The sequence below is a fragment of the Myotis nattereri genome, assembly GCF_964212035.1.
Source record: "Myotis nattereri genome assembly, chromosome: 9".
NCBI lineage: Eukaryota > Metazoa > Chordata > Mammalia > Chiroptera > Vespertilionidae > Myotis > Myotis nattereri.
In genome coordinates this window covers 43,483,361-43,500,394 of record NC_138084.1, presented here as the reverse complement: position 1 = coordinate 43,500,394, position 17,034 = coordinate 43,483,361, and the positions used below count along the sequence as shown (strand labels likewise).

General features: G+C 49.2%; 1 protein-coding gene across 1 annotated transcript in view; it reads left to right on the top strand.

Annotated features, from left to right (window-relative positions):
- FAM168A (family with sequence similarity 168 member A) overlaps positions 1–17,034 on the top strand; it is a 185,338-nt gene extending 168,304 nt beyond the window's left edge. The window contains exons 6-9 of the mRNA XM_081098645.1: positions 6,427–6,569; positions 11,457–11,631; positions 13,202–13,332; positions 13,968–17,034. Coding sequence (XP_080954771.1) covers positions 6,427–6,569; positions 11,457–11,631; positions 13,202–13,314 — 431 coding nt within the window. The 3' untranslated portion in view covers positions 13,315–13,332; positions 13,968–17,034. The remainder of the gene's footprint in view (positions 1–6,426; positions 6,570–11,456; positions 11,632–13,201; positions 13,333–13,967) is intronic.

Here is a 17,034-nt window from a genome sequence, read left to right as displayed (position 1 = left end):
CTAAACGTTGCTAAATATCCCTCAGGCCAGGTTGCCTCTGCCTGAGAAATTCTATGCTCATGGAAGCTTCACTGTGGGAGTAAAGTATGGACGTGGAGTCCTCAGGGAGGACAGAAACCCTCTGGCCAGTCAGATTGGTCGCACTCATCTTGAGGCTCAGTGAGGTGACTGATGGTTTTACCTTCACATCTGATTTTTAACACAAAATGGCTCCACTGTGTAAAATGAGGATATAAGGTGAGAAGTTAGTGGCATTTTGACCCTTTGTAAGTAGAAATGTTGGAGCTTCCCAAAAGAGGAATGGCTGGTCTGGGATGTGGTGAGTGCCTGTCTGAAGTTGTTTAGCAGGGGGCTGAGCAAGAACTGGGTGGGATGTTGCAGACTAGGCCCCATAGTGTGATTCGGTGGCTTATTAATCTATTAAGACTGTAGGTCAGAAGAATACATGGTATGTTCTTTTTCTTTAAAATACCCAGTGTCATTTCTTCTTAGTTATCATTGCTCCTAAATGTCAACATCAACTGATGTTCATATGTAACATAGCTCTCACCTTTTGGAAACTGTGCTTTCATATCACCCTCTCATTTAATCTACACTGTAATCCTATTATTTGGGTGGATTTTTATCTCAGTTTGAAAGCTGAGGCTCAGGTAATATACCTGTTGCCATCCAACTGGTAAGCAGCACAACTAGAAAAAGGTATCACCATGGTTAAGTTGCTACTACTCTTTTTGTTTTTGTTTTAATCTTCACCCAGGGATATGTTTATTGATTTGAGAGAGAGAGAGGACAGTGGGGGAGGGGGAAGGGAAACATTAATTGGTTGCCTCCCGTACACCCCTGACTGGGAATCGAACCTGCAACCCAGGTATGTGTCCTGACTGGGAATTGAACCTTCAATCTTTTGGTGTATGGGACAACGCTCCAACCAACTGAGCTACCCGGCCAGAGCACTATTACTTTATTTTCATGAGATGAATTGTACTCTTTAAGAGAGTGATGGCAGCAGTAGGAAATTTTTCCAGATACCTGTGGCATTATATATGTCCAGGTATATGTGGCTTATACATATATATTCTCTCTCATATCTACATGTATGGATGTAGATGCTTATAGACATGCCTACTGTAGTACAGCAAAAAGAGCCTGAAGTAGAAGACCAAAAGAGTTGGATTCTAGATTTGGTTGTGTATAACTTTGGATAATTCTTCCCACATTTTGGACCTTGGTTTTTCCAACTGCAAAATAAGGGGGCTGGACTAGGTCATCTTTAAGGTTCCCTCTAGCTGTTTAGACTCCTGATTCTGTCATACTCAATATCCTCTACTCCAGCAGGGACCTCCTCCCTAGTTGCCCTGACCAGTAGTTGGCCCACTAGCCATTGCTCACACATCTCCAGGTATGGGGTACTCATTCCCTTCAGAGACAACCCTTTCCACAGTGAGAACGTCTCAATATTAGAAGGTCTTGCCTTCTATGTTGAAATCTTCCTGCAGTCCCATTGAAATGTCCAGTAGCTATATCCTACTACCCTCTCATAGTTTATCATAGTCCCCTCTCTTTTAAGCCAGTAATGTATGAACCTGTGTAATTTTTAAATAGAGTTGGGATTAACTGGTCCTCCCACACCCATCAGGGTTCCTCCCAGCACACAGATTTTGTGGCTTCTAAGGCCACAGGAAATTCAGGGCACTTTGACAAATTTAGTTACTTGCTAAGCCTGTTTGTAACTAGGTCTCCCTCCTACTTACTCAGCACTCTCTTGTTCATCTACCAAGGAGACTTGAGGGTCAAGGCAAGAATCAGATCTAGAGCTTTGTCCAGACATATAAATCTAATGTCAATAAACCAATTAGTCTAAGACGCATCCTTGATGTGAGGATCAATGCCTTTGAAGATGTAGGGGCTCTACAGCTGAATAAGATTTATGACAGTGCAAAAGGATTGACAAGAGGACTTGCTAGTGTACACACTCTCTTTATTATCCTGTTTGATGGAGCCTAAAATTATGGATAGGAACCTGAGAGAAAGAACAGGGTGTCATAAGCCTCTTTTAAGGCAAAGCTGGGACTTCTAGTGTCAGATTCCTTTTTACTCTCACGATATTGCCGTTAGTGGAATGATGACACAAATGTTAATATACCAAATGCCCAAGATTGGCTTCCAGAGAGGAGTTCTTCCCAGAGCATGGCAAACCCTCAACTCTGGGCCTAGCTCTGCATTGATTTGCTGTGCAGTTTTTGGGATGTCTCTGCCCCTCTGGGCTCCAGGTTCTTCATCTGAAACAGAGAGCATTGAATTCAAGTCTATAATGTCCTTAAGGCATAACATTCCAAAGACCTAACTCTCTGACCTTCAGACTTAAGTAGAACTCCTTTAAGGACAGTCAGGCCACCCTTGAGTGAGTTGAGTCTGTGTTCATTTTAGCAAAATGCATTAGTTGTGTGTGTGTGTGTGTGTGTGTGTTTTGTTTTGTTTTGTTTTTTTCCATCAAGCCCAGTAGCAGCTATTATTTAGATGCACAGAGCAATGACCCTGAATTTGGTGATGTTCAAGGTAGCTGAGGCCACAGCCCAGGGGATTTTCCAGTGATCCTCAAGGCATGAACAGGACCACCAGTCAGTTGTGGAAAGTCCTCTGCAATGATTTCCTCATGAAAGTTTCACTGAAATACTCAGAGACTTAGAATGTCAGCTCTCGGAAGGCCCCTCTAATATTATCTAATCCAAATGAGGCTATGTCTTGAGAAAAGAATTAACCTGACTCCCTGACAGGGCCCAGGGCAGTTTCTGTAACCTCTGACAAAGTCGGCACCCTTGAGAGCCACTGTGGTCAGAAGACAGAGCCCTGAGTCCTTGCGAGCAGTCAGGCTCGCTCAGCATATGTTCAGCCTCTCATCTGAGACGTGTGTGTTGGTCTGATGATCTCTGAGGCCTCCTTTAGCTCTGCACTTCTGCTTCTCCCTGCTCAGACTGTCTGGACAAACAGGCAAGGCCTTCTGCTGCAGCAGCATTTTGGCTGCCAAGGGTGTTTTGGCTACTGATTTGTATTCTGAGTATGTGTGTGTCTTCATTTCATAACATGGAAAAAGAGAAACATTCTCAGACAAGGTTATTCTTAGATGTGGAAACCAAATTCTATTGCAATCTCTTGGAGCCATTTGACTTTCCTCAGAGGGATGATCTCAATACTATGTAAGGTAGTTGTCCTTGTGGTGAAGAGGGGCAAGTGCAGGCTTTCCCAGGGATCAAAATCCCAGGGATCAAAATCCCAGAGCTGATTCTCCGGGGAGCGTAGAGTCACCAGTATTGTTGGCTTGTTAACTTTAAAGACTCATAAAATGATGGCATTTTAGACTGTAAAAATTTAGAATCTTAGAATCCTGGAGTCTTTTTCAAGTTGGATCATGCCAAGGAAGCCATAGTTTAACTACTATCTACTGTAGTCTTTCAGACCAGTCTCTGCTTATATACCTCCAGGACAGGAAGCTCACTATTTCTCTATACAGTGAGAGAAAAAGAATAGCTAACCTTTATTAAGTGCTTTTAATGTATTAGGCACTATTCTAAGGGCTTTGCACTTATTAATGTACTTATCACAGTAATCCTACAAGTAGGTTCTATTATTACACCTCCTCCCCCCGCCCCCCCAACCCTGTTTTACAGATGAGAAGACTGATATATTCTACAATTATTAAGTAGCAGGGCTGGGATTTGGACCCAGGCAGTCTCTCTGGCTCTAGACCAGTGGTTCTCAACCTTCCTAATGCCATGACCCTTTAATACAGTTCCTCATGTTGTGGTGACCCCCAACCATAAAATTATTTTCGTTGCTACTTCATAACTGTAATTTTGCTACTGTTATGAATCGTAATGTAAATATGTGATATGCAGGATGTATTTTCATTGTTACAAATTGAACATAATTAAAGCATAGTGATTAATCACAAAAACAATATGTAATTATATATGTGTTTTCTGATGGTCTTAGGCAACCCCTGTGAAAGGGTTGTTCGACCCCAAAGGGGTCGCGACCCACAGGTTGAGAACCGCTGCTCTAGACTAACAACCATTACTCTGCTGGATAGCTTTCATAGACAGGCATCTTAGGGTTCAGGGGTGTCTTGCCCTCCTGTGGAAGAGAGATGCTCTCCACTCTGGCAGGACTCCCCATACCTTGTTTTACACTTTTAAATCATGAGTCAGCAAGATAATAAATGTTTTAGATTTTTCAGGCCATATGGTCTCTTTTATAACTACCACTGTAGCAGGAAAGCAGCCGTAGTCTACGTAAATGAATGGCATGGCTGTGTTACTGTAAACTTTATTTACCGAAACAGACTATGATTACCAAAAATTGCAGTTTGCCTGATTTAAATGTAATAGTATGAATAAAAGATTCTGCGGTAAAATAAATTTGGGAAAATCTCTTGCATATCCCTATTTTAGAGATTCACAATTCATCTTGTCATTCTAAAACTTCTCAGGGTCATGGAATGAAAAAAACCCAATCTTTTTATCTCTATTTTACATTGCTGCTTTCTTCCTTTCTTGCAAAATAATGATTAAGATCCCTCAGAACCACAGTCCCTTGTGTACTCTTGGGATGTGCCCAGCTACCTTGTTTTATAGAAGATAATGTCTGTCTCCAAGCTGAAGTACCCCTCAGATGGCTTCTAGAAGTCTGCAAAGCTACTATAAACTCCCTGTTTTCCCCACATATCTGCTTCTCCTATGACCACTTCCATGATTAGCTCCACAGTCTAGAAACTTGGAGGAATCTGCTGTAGACTTCTCCCTCAGCTGGCTCACACCACCCCTTCTAGTTAGTTTCCAGTTCTTATCAATGCTCCCTTCTCTTTCATGTATTCTTCCCCCCCCCCCCCATCTTCTTTGCTACTTATTTCCCAAGTGTATTTGACCACAAAATTGATTTCTCATGGAACAAACTGTGGATCTCCAGGAGGAAAGATAAATGACATGACTCAGGGAAGAGGACAGGACATATTTTATGGTGCCATTGTAGCAACTAAACAGCACCTCCCAGATCCTGCCAACTCATCTGAGATTGAGGGCACCAAGCCAGAGCTGTGATGTGGACTGAGCGAGATTTGTGACGATGTGGCACTGTCCCTTCAGCTCAGAAAGGAGGAGAGCTTCCTATAAAGACCTGCCTTCTCTAAGCCCCAGGATCTCATGTAGATCCTTGAGTTCAGTCCAGTCATTCATTTGTGATTCTCGTTCCTGAGTGATGCCTGTTTTAAGTGTGTCCTGTGAACATAGAATCTGAGTCTCTTCTCCAAAGAGCCTGGGGCAGCAGTTTGGTTGGGCGATGGTGAGTTTCTTAGGGTCTGATCTCTCAGCCTCCCCCCAGCTTTTGTCTACCCTGCTGAGTTACCCACATGGCCTGGGTTCCAAATTACTGTGAACCTTTGTGACCCCTAACTTCAGGCCTTCAGGCAGAGGTAGCCCTGCCCCATGCCCCAGAGGGAGAGGAAACACCAGCTCTATAGAGCAAAGTTTTTCAGCATCTCCGAAGGTGAGGATCTTTGAATGGTGTTTTGTATGGAGGTTTTTATTTTTACTTTTGTTTTTTATTGATTTCAGGGAGGAAGGTAGAGGGAGAGAGAGAGAGAAACATTAATGATGAGAGAGAATCATTGATCGGCTGCCTCTTGCATGGCCCACACTGGGCATATGCCCTGACTGGGAATTGAACCATGACCTCCTGGTTCATGGGTCGATGCTCAACCACTGAGCCATGCTGGCTGGGCTGTATGGAGTTTTCACCTTAAAACTTGGCACGGAGGAAGGGGAATATGGTGGAGGGAGAGAGATACAACGGGAAAAAGAAATAAGAGAAAGGGGGAAATCAAGAAAGAAACAGCAGAAAATACCCTGGGTGCTTGCTTAGTGAGGAGACAGAAAAGCAGCAAGATAGAGAGTGCAATAAAGAGTGGGTAGGTTATGTAATACATTAAACAATCAAGAATTTAAATTAACAACAACAAAAAGTTAGTTATACTATTATGCATTTATGTATAAAAAAGAAGTGAGCAGGTTGAGGGTCCCCCATCTGTGTGCACCTGCCTCTCACGGCAGGTAGCTCAGAATCCCAGACCATTGGAGCTACCAGGGTCCTTTAAGAGATCATTACTTCCATCTGTTATTTTATAGATGAGAGCCCTAAGATCCGAGAAGTAAAAGATGCCAGAATTACACATGCATCCCCGTGCACCAGGACTGAGGGAGCTGCCTCTGGGAACAGTGCTCTCTGAGTGGAGCCCTGCTCTCTGTCTGTTCTCATCTGTGTTTCCAGCCTGGATTCAGCCCATTCTTGTCTAGGGAGTCGTGACTGGAACCTGCTACCTTCCAGCAATGCTGTTCTGCCAACTAATTGGAAGTCTTTCTTATTGCCTTGGTACAGGATATACTGCGGGGACACCATACAAGGTCCCACCAACCCAGAGCAATACTGCTCCACCCCCCTACTCCCCATCACCCAACCCCTATCAGACGGCCATGTATCCCATCAGAAGTGCCTATCCTCAGCAGAATCTGTATGCCCAGGTAGGTGTATGTGGAAGCCTGGGCCCACCTCTTCTCCAGGTAAAGGAGCTACCAGCCTGAGTGGGTGGGTGGGTGCAGGTAAGAAAGAAAAGGAAGGAGAGCTCCTGGCTCTTCCCAGCTGTCATTGTTGTATCACAGAAACAATATCCCTGCAGTTTATACATTCCCTCACTCCACCTCAGCCCCCGGGAGTGACACACAAAGTCACTTAGATTAACGGAGCCCAGAATGCAAGATGGGCAAAGGCTCTTGGAGATCTAGCTCAACTGCTTTTTTATATACAAACTAGGGGCCCGGTGCATGAAATTCGTGCACTGGGTGTGTGTGTGGGGGGGGGGGGTGTCCCTCAGCCCAGCCTGCCCCCTCTCACATACTGGGAGCCCTCTGGCGTTGACCCCCATCACCCTCCAATCGCAGGATCGGCCCCTTGCCCAGGCCTGACGCCTCTGACAGAGGTGTCAGGCCTGGGCAGGGGACCCTCATTTCCCCCCATCACTGGTTCTGCCCCCAGCCCAGGCCTGGGCAGGGGACCCCCAGACCCCTCCGATTGCTGGCTCTGCCCCTTGCCCAGGCCTGATGCCTCGGCCAGAGGCGTAGACCCCCATCACCCTCCGATCGCCTGATCGGCCCCTTGCCCAGGCCTGACGCCTCCACCAGAGGTGTCAGGCTTGGACAGGAGACCCCCACCTCCCCCCGATCACTGGCTCTGACCCCCGCCCAGGCCTGAGGCCTCTGGCCCAGGAATCATGCCTGGGCAGGGCCCCCCATCTCCCTCTGATCGCTTGCTCCACCCCCCGCCCAAGCCTGATGCCTCTGACCCAGGCTTCAGGCCTGGGCAAGGGGACCATCATATCCCCCCAATCCCCGGCTCCACCCCCCACCCAGGCCTGATGCCTCTGGCCCAGGCATCAGGCCTGGGCAGGGGACCCCCACCCCCCCTGCCCAGGCCTGATGCCTCAGCCAGAGGAGTTGACCCTCATCACCCTCCAATCACCAGTCACCGGATCGGCCCCTTGACCAGGCCTGAGGCCTCCGGCAGAGGTGTCAGGCCTGGGCAGGGGACCCCTAGTTCCCCATGGTTGCAGGTTCCGCCCCTGCCCAGGCCTAACGCCTCTGGCCGAGGCATTAGGCCTGGGCAGGGGACTCCCAGCTCCCCGCGATCTCCCGCTCTGCCCCTGCCCAGGCCTAACACCTCTGGCCGAGGCGTTAGGCCTGGGCAGGGGACTCCCAGCTCCCCGCAGTTGCAGGCTTCGCCCCACCCAGGCCTAACGCCTCTGGCCTAGGCATCCGGCCTGGGCAGCGGGGACCCGCAGTGGCAGCGGGGGGCACTGCGATCGTGCAGGCTCCGCCCCTGCCGGACGCCTCTGGCTGAGGCGTCTGGCCCGGGCAGCGGGGACCCGCAGCTGCAGTGGCCCCGCGATCGTGGGCTCCGCTTTAGGCCCAGGCAAGGGACCCCTAGCTCCCGGGACTTCCAGCTTCGACCGTGCCCAGCTCCCATCGCTGGCTCCACCCCTACTTCCTGCTATCACTGGCCAGGGCGGCAAAGGCGCCTGATTCTCCAATCATGGCTGGGGGGCAGGGCAAAGGCGGCCCCAGGGCCGCCTTTGCCCTGCCCCCCAGCTCTTAGCTCCCCCCTGGGTTTCCGATCACTGTCACTGTCACTTCTTCCTGCTTTCCCTTTCGCCTCCCTGCATTGTGCCTACGTATGCAAATTAACCGCCATCTTTGTTGGCAGTTAACTGCCATCTTAGTTGGCAGTTAATATGCATATAGCCCTGATTAGCCAATGAAAAGGGTAGCGTCGTACGCCAATTACCATTTTTCTCTTTTATTAGTGTAGACTAGAGGCCCGGTACACGGATTTGTGCACTGGTGGGGGTATGGCCTGTGGGGATCAGCACACTGTGGGAGTGCTGCTCATCCTGGTCAGCGGAGCAGCTGTGGACCTGCCCTCTGAGCGGCTGCTCCTGCTGTGGGAGCACACTGACCACCAGGAGGGAGCAGCTCCTGCATTAAGCATCTGCCTCCTGGTGGTCAGTGCGCATCATACCAACTGGTCAACTGGTCATTCTGGTTGTCCCGTTGTTCGGTTGCTGGGCTTATATATATATATATGTATATATATATATATATATACACACACACACACACACACACACACACACATATATATATCAGGGGTCCTCAAATTATGGCCCGCGGGCCACATGCAAGTACAAATATTGTATTTGTTTCTGTTTTGTTTTTTTACTTCAAAATAAGATATGTGCAGTGTGCATAGGAATTTGTTCATAGTTTTTTTTTAAACTATATTCTGGCCCTCCAACAGTCTGAGGGACAGTGAACTGGCCCCCTGTTTAAAAAGTTTGAGGACCCCTGATCTATATATATATACACACACATGCACACACACACATATACATATATATATACACACACATACACATACACACACACACACTAGAGGCCCGGTGTACGAAATTTGTGCGGGGGGGAGGGGTGTCCCCCTCAGCCCAGCCTGCACCCTCTCCAATCTGGGACCCTTTGGTGGATGTCTGATCGGGCCTACACCAGCAGTTGGACATCCCTCTCACAATCTGGGACCACTGGCTCCTAACTGCTCACCTGCCTGCCTGCCTGATTGCCCCTAACTACCCCCCCGTGCTGGCCTAGTTGCCCCCAACTGCCTCCCCCCGCCTGCCTGGTAGCCCCTAACTGCTCCTGTGCCAGTGTGGTCACCCCATACTGCCCCCCCATGCTGGCCTGGTTGCCCCTCATTGCCCCCCCCCCCCCGCCAGCCTGGTCACCCCCAACTGCCCCCCCTATGGGCCTGGTCACCTCACGCAGCCTGCTGCTCAGTCATTTGGTCGCCCCTCACCCTGCTGCCGTCCTGGTCACCCCAGGCAGCCTATTCAGTCATCCGTTCAGTTGTGATGGTCACTTAGACATAGATAGATAGATAGATAGATAGATAGATAGATAGATAGATAGATAGATATAGATGGGGAATCCAAGACCCAGAGAGGTCACCTATTGGGTGAGTCAGGATGAGAACCCTTATGTCTTGGGCATTTTTCTCTACCCCCCACATCTATTCTTCCTTGATAAAGTCTGTGAGCTTGAGTGGGGAGGACATATTAATGCCCAGGCTCTGCCACCAGTTGGCTGTATGACCTTGGACAAATCACTCTGTGTGCCTCAATGCCCCATCTGGGCTCCTTGAGCTAGAGAATGTTGTGTTCTGAGGGGATGGCAATGCTACAGTGACTGAGGCTTTAACACACTCAGGGCACATTTTTCTGGAGTGACAATTTTACATGAGGCTCTTTTTTAAAAAAATGTTTTTATTGATTTTAGAGAGAGGGGAAGGGAGAGGGATAGAGAGATGGAAACATGGATGAGAGAGAAATATCTATTTATTGGCTGCCTCCTACATGCTTCCTAGTGGGGATCAAGCCCACAACCCAGGCATGTGCCCTGACTGGGAAGTGAACTGGTGACTTCTTGGTTTATGGGTTGATGCTCAACCACTGAGCCACCTGGCTGGGCTGACATGAGGTTTAAATAATGAGAATGCTTTTTAAATATAAAAAACAGCTATATTTAGAGTAAAAAACAAAACTTTAAAAAGAACAATAGGCTTGAGATAAGTGTTTCTTGTTTATGGTAGGCTGCTTTGCACTCTGCTCTCAGACCTCTGGGGTCACAAACCACATTCTGAAGCTCTTGTCATTATTTAGTAGAAACATTTGAGAAGCTCTGGATTCAGATGATCCAGGGGCCCTGCCTACTCCCCACAAGGTCAGCAGGCCTGTGGGCTGTGGCAGGAGGAAGCAGCCATGTGGTCCAGGCATTTGAAAGTCACCTTAGACCACGGTCTCCGTCCTCAACCTTGTTCCTAAAGGGAATAGGTGGTAAGAGCTATCTAGGGAAATGCTCTGCACCTGTGACCTTCTTCCAGGAAAATGGCAGCACTCGCACCGGTGTGACGCTCCCACTGGTCCAGGGGTTCCCAACCTTTTTTTGGCCACGCCCCACCTAAGCGTCTCTAAAATCCTGATGCCCCCCTGGCCCCAACATATAATTCTTATTATCCAAAAAGTGAACTCCTATTCACGTGGAGGAAGCCTGAAAGGCCATTAACTTGGTCTAAACAAGCTTCCAAAGAACATGGCATCCATGAAAAAGAAAAAAGAACGAAAGGACAGTTGAAGTACTGAGGAAGAAATCACTAAGAAATTGTTTAAAAAATAATAATATGAAGTGATATGGAAAAACAGCAAATAAAGCTTCAAAACAATAGAGAACTGAAGTGCATAAATATGTCACAATCCATGTTTATATCCTGCATATGAGGCCTCTGGAACCATAAGGAATGCCAAAAATTCACTGTTAATAACTCCTTCTCAGATTGCCCCCCTGTGGGGCGTCTGCTTCACGTTGGGAACCACGGCACTAGTCCTTCACGTGTGTGCGCACAGCGCGCTGGCATTCACCAGCACACCACGTCCTCTTCGCTCATTGGTGCAGCCCCTGCCTTTACCTGTTAGGCAGCGTGTAGAGCACATTGCAATAAGATACACACATTTTAAAATGCCAAATCAGTGTTACAGAAGTAGAGCTATTACCCCACTAGATCATCCTCGCAGCCCTAGGAACGAGGCAGGACAGGGTTGGAGCCTGACTTTTCAGACCAGAAGCTGAGCCCAGCACTGCATTGTCTGTAATCATGTAGTGAGACAGAAGCAGAGCCCCAAGTGGGGCCCATACCCCGTGTCCCTGGCCTGTGCTTCCCTTGGGGCCTGGAAGAATAGGCTTCCCCACACCTCCTCTCCACACCCCGCCCACCTTTAAAAGCCTGTGTGACCTCAGCCTCTTCTCCCCCAGGGAGCCTACTACACACAGCCGGTGTACGCTGCCCAGCCCCATGTCATCCACCACACCACGGTCGTCCAGCCCAACAGCATTCCCTCCGCCATCTACCCGGCACCTGTAGCTGCCCCCAGGACCAACGGCGTGGCCATGGGCATGGTGGCTGGCACTACCATGGCGATGTCAGCAGGTGAGGGCCATCTCTGTGTCAGCGTCGACTCATCTCCCTCCTCCAGGAACTCGTGACAGAGTGGAACACAGTCATGGAATCAACGTAGCATCATAGGAGAAACCCTGTGCCGGGGCTTCTGGGAAGTAGAGGCGGGACCCTCTGCTAGTAAATCTGTCTGCAGGGATGAGGAAGATCTCAGAGGAGGGCATATTGAACTAGGCCTTTAGGGTGAATGTCCGCTAGCCAGAGAAATGAAAGAGCCAAGGGCAGTCCAAACAGAAAGACCATGAGTATGGCGTGTTCACAGAATGAAAATGGCCTAAAGCACTTAGAAAACGGGGGTGTGACGTTAGAGGGGTGGCTGGAGCAATCAGCAGAGATAAAGTGGGGAAGAATACCTGTAGGTATCGGAGAAGGGGCTTAGGCAGAGGAGAGATGGGCTTGAAACATCCCCTCTGGCTGCAAGGTGGAGGCAGGATTAGATGTGCGGGCTCAAAGCACACAGGACACGGGGAGGCTGTAGTTCAGAGGAGAGATGATATGAGGACCCTGATGACAGCAATGGCTCCAGGAATGTTACTTAGCAGGCAGGAGCGTAAGACCTGTCTCATAATTAGTTGTAATGCATGGGAGAAGCAGGAGTCCAGAAGGACCATTTTCCATTTCTAGCTTACTCCAGAAATTAGACCTCCCCCCTCAGGGGCCTGGAGGATGGGGTGGAAGAGAAGCCAGAGGAAGAGCAGGTTTAGGGAAGTCAGGAGGAGTTGATACTCCAGAGAAGAGATGAGAAGACAAGAGGGCTATGCCTGATTTTTAGAGTCCCAACTTTTTTTTATTTTTTTAAATATATTTTATTGAGTTTTTACAGAGAGGAAAGGAGAGAGAGAGTTAGAAACATCGATGAGAGAGAAACATCGACCAGCTGCCTCCTGCACATCTCCCACTGGGGATGTGCCCGCAACCAAGGTACATGCCCTTTGACCGGAATCGAACCTGGGACCTTTCAGTCCGCAAGCCGACGCTCTATCCACTGAGCCAAACCGGTTTCGGCATAGAGTCCCAACTTCTAAAGAATCAGCTGTCACCTTCTGAGGGAAGAGAGTACAAGGAGTCGAGTGGGTGGGAGGTAAGAGTTTGGGATTTTATTCTGCCCCAAGTGGAAACGGTTGTGGAGGCCTCTCATTCCCCAGATCACATCAGGGAGCTTTTAAATGCTGCTCGGTGCCAGCCTTGTTCAGGTCCTGGGTACCAGGTTCCAATAGCTCAAACCAGAGCCCTGCCTTTAGGAACAACTAGGTTAGTGGGAAGCACAACCACATAGCAAGTTACCCCTCAGGTATTTCTGCAGTGACAGGAGCCTGCAGAGAGGAGGCCACTGGAGAAGGGACGGGCTCTGCCCTGGAGCATCAGAAAAGCTTTTCCTAAGATGAAACCGGGCCAGGTGGGGAAGATGGGGTCATTCATGAGCTGGCGGGGAGGCGGGGCCCCAGGCGGGGAGCAGCTGTGTGAAAGACCATGGCCTCATCCTGTCCATCCCAGGGCCCTGGGATGGCCTCATCAGCTTTGCTCTTCTCTCTCTGGTGCTCAGGGACCCTGCTGACTGCACCCCAGCACACCGCGATTGGGGCACACCCTGTCTCCATGCCAACATACAGGGCCCAAGGGACCCCTGCGTACAGCTATGTGCCACCACACTGGTAAAGCCTGCAGCCCATCCAAGTGAGTGGGGTCTGGGGTGGGAGAGGTAGGAGGGTGAGTGAACACTAGGACTGCTTTAGAATCCCAGGTGTCGTGGGGCAGGGACAGTTACCAGTTGTTTTCATGCTTCAGGTCAGTAATATCACTCTTAATAATGGTGTCACTTTACATATATTTTAAGTACTTAACATGTTATCTCATATCCCATCAGCTCTGTTGTACAGATAACTACATAGTTCAGCATCCCTAACCAGTAACAATGAAGCAGGGACTTGAACTCCAGTCTTCTAGTACTAAATTCTAGACTCTTTACCATACGGTCTTCACACTTCTTTGAACTGTGGGCACCATTCTTCAACTGAAATCTTACTCCAATCAGATGTTGGCTCTGACTAGTGCCAACCCCCCGCCCCCCGCCCCCACCCCCGTTCCTCTTGCCCTTGGCAGCTTCTGAGGCAGTGCCAGTGAACCGCAGGGGGCAGGGCTGTCAGCAGCTCTGCCCTCCACATCCTCCAGGGGCTGTTGCACTGGACAGGAAGCAGGCAGCTCTGCTGGAAAGCACAGAGGGCTCCCGAGGGGAGGGGAGGCGGTCCCCTGGCTTCCTAAATGGCCTTGGGAACACCACTGTCACTAACGGCTCTCCCCTTCCTCCCCAGATCTGGAGTCACACATTGTATGCAACTACTCAAGTCTTACAGGTGCTGGAGCAGTTCCCTAGCAGCACCACCTCTATTTGCAAGAAGAGACAACGGAAGTGCAAGGGTCACTTTATGCATCTTTAGCGGTTTTGATTTTTATTTTTGGTTTATGTAAAAGCTGCTTTTTCTAATCTCCTGCCTCTCCCCACTACCCTCCTCTTAGCCACGGCCCTTCCACCTTCACCCCTCCTCCTACCTGACCAGGCACTTCCTCTCTGCTCTTCTTTCCTTCCCCAAGCGTCCATTCCCCGGGGATCCCGGTCTAGCGGCAGGTAGAGAGTGGGGATTATTGCAGTGGTTCAGCTGAAGGCACGATTTCCGATTTCCTTTGAAAAGCCTAACAGATGTAGCCCTTGGGTCCAGGGTGGGAACTCAGAGCTGTTGAGCAGGCTCCATCTTTGGGGGATTGTTTCCTTTTTTTATTTTTCTCAAGATTAGTTTAGGGCATTACCATGTCCTGACACAAATGAAATGTCTTCTGAGAACCATCGCAACAGATCAAGAACAAAACACCTGATTAGGTAGGAGTGTTCATAGCAGCTTAATATCCCAGGTGAGAACCTGGGGAAAACAGATTTTTGGGAGAGAACTTGGGGGTGTGGGGAGCACTGTGCGAGGGAAGAGGGAGAGAGGTGCTTGCCTGCTGGCTTTGGTTTGTAAGGCCTCTGGCTAGATTGCCTGGGCCTGACCCTCTGATTTGCACAGTAATGTAAACTGACCTGGCACTTCCTCAGAAGGTGATTTTGACCTCAGACCTGCCAAGCAGCTGCAGGGTGTTGGGCTCCCAGCCTCCCAAAGCCTTGGACGGCCAGGTGCCCTGTGTAACCCAGACCTTGGCCCCTGAGCCCCCATGAACCCACTCTGATGAGGAGCCAGCTCCTGATTAGCATGGGAACCTATGGCATTTCTCTCCCTCCCTTCTGCCCTTCCCAGTGCCAGAGCTCACCCATCTGTCCTTGGGGCTGGCAGGCAGGCCAGACTCTTGGTTACCTTTAGCCACTCATGGCCAAAGTGAAGGAACCACATTCCAGATGGGTGCTGGCAGCTCTGAAGGTCAGAATAGTGAAGGAAAAGCAATAGCAATAAACATTTCATAGACTCATGGAACTGAAGGGACCTTAGCAATCATCTCATCCATTCCCCTATTTGACTGATGAGGAAGCTGAGGCCTGAAAAAGAGGAAAGGACTTCCCTAGATCTTGCAGTAAATTAGCATTAAATGCAGCCTTTCTACCTAGGGGCATGTTGCTCACAAAAATTTTACCTAGGGATGGATTGGCTTGGTTTTGTAAAAATTAAGTCAGCAGTGCCCACATCTGGTGAGCTCTGGAACAGTATCTGTCTGGGTTTTTGTTTCTGTTCTTTTCCTCCCTAGACTCCAAAGGCAGGGGGAAGACTGGGCAGAGGTTACATGGGAGCAGATGGCAGGAACAGAAATTGCAAATGAAGAAATAGCATTTGGAAATTCTGTGAAGACACCCGGAACTTACGTCCTGTACCTGTCTCCGGCCCTAGGAGAAGGAGCAGGTGTGCTGTCTGAAAGGAGGGTCCATGCATTTAGGACAGTAGTGCCTCATCCTGGGAGAAGAGGAGGACCAGGATGAGGCCTGGGAGAAGAGGGGTCCCTGGGTCAGGAGGCCCTGCTAGTCTCAGCTAGGAGCCTGGTTTGCTCCCCTGCACCTAGCACTTGGCTGGGCCAGCAGCCCCCCCTAGTGGGGGCAAGGACATTTTACTGTACAGAGTGGGATCATTGATAATACTTGGGATTTTAAATAACTTTTTCAATTTAAATTCATGCAAATGTGGACCTATCCCTATCTCTACCTCCCATCACTCCCTAAATCAGGAAAAAAAATCAGAAACCCTTGGGCCAGGAGGGCAAAGCCCATCAGCATCCTCAGCCCAGAGTCAGAAGTTGGGGCCAACCTTCTCGGCCTGCCAGGGACCTGGAGGACCCATAAGGAGAAGCCCAGCTGTTCTGAATGGTCTGTCCCGGGGGCTGAAGTTTCATTTTAAAACAACCAGGTTTCCCAGTGTTAATCCACTTTTTGCAAATACCTCCTCCTCCTCTCTGGTTTGTAAGGGTGAAGATGGATTTAGATTATGTCATACATATTTGGAAAATGCCAAAATAATCATAATAGTAACGGGAAATCTTGGCATTTATCTATCAGGTGCTTCATAGATTTCAGAGCACTTCACAGCCTTTAATTTACTGGTCCTGAGACAGAGACGTGGTCAGAGTTGTTATACCCGCTAGACAAACGAGGAGGCTGGTTCTAGAAGGAAAGGGAACTTGCCCAAAGTGAGCAGAACACTGGCATCCTGACAGGCTTCCCGAACCTGCTGCATCCAGATGGGCTGCAGTAGAACCAGAGAGGAAGGAAAAAAGAGGAGACTTAGGAATGACCTTGTTACTTTCGTTCTTTCTACACCAGTAAGTAAAAACTAATGTCTAGTACCTTGCAGCTCACAAAACAGTTTCACATCCATCCTCTGATTTAATCCTGTGAAACAGATTATTCCTCCCATTTGACTTAGGAAACAAACTCAGAAAAGCAAAGTGACTTGTCTATCTGCTTTCTCTCTCCCTCCAGTTTGACTTATACACAGGCTTGCAGACTGATGCATCTATGCTCTGCACCCTCTCTTAGCCCTAGTATGTAACTCAAGATCAAAGACAGGCCCCAAGGCATAACCAAGGCACAGAACGGCTGTAGTCTGAAGAGCCCAGGCCCAGCACCCCTTTTATAGTAAGAGTGTTGGAGCCTCGCTCTCTTGCTCTGATGGAGATCCACCAGCCTGGCCAGGCTAACATGACAATGAACTGCATTGCTGGCCCCGCGTGTAAATCCCTCTCCGCCCCCTCCACTGCCTCTCCCCAGTACCACAGCTTGGTGGCCAGCATTGGGGGTATATAGATGGTTCCAGTCACCAGCCAACCCTTTTACCCTCACCTCCCTTCTATTTGACTCCCTCTCAGTAGCTTGGGGCCTGGGAAGCTGGAGTGCCCCCAATCTGCCAC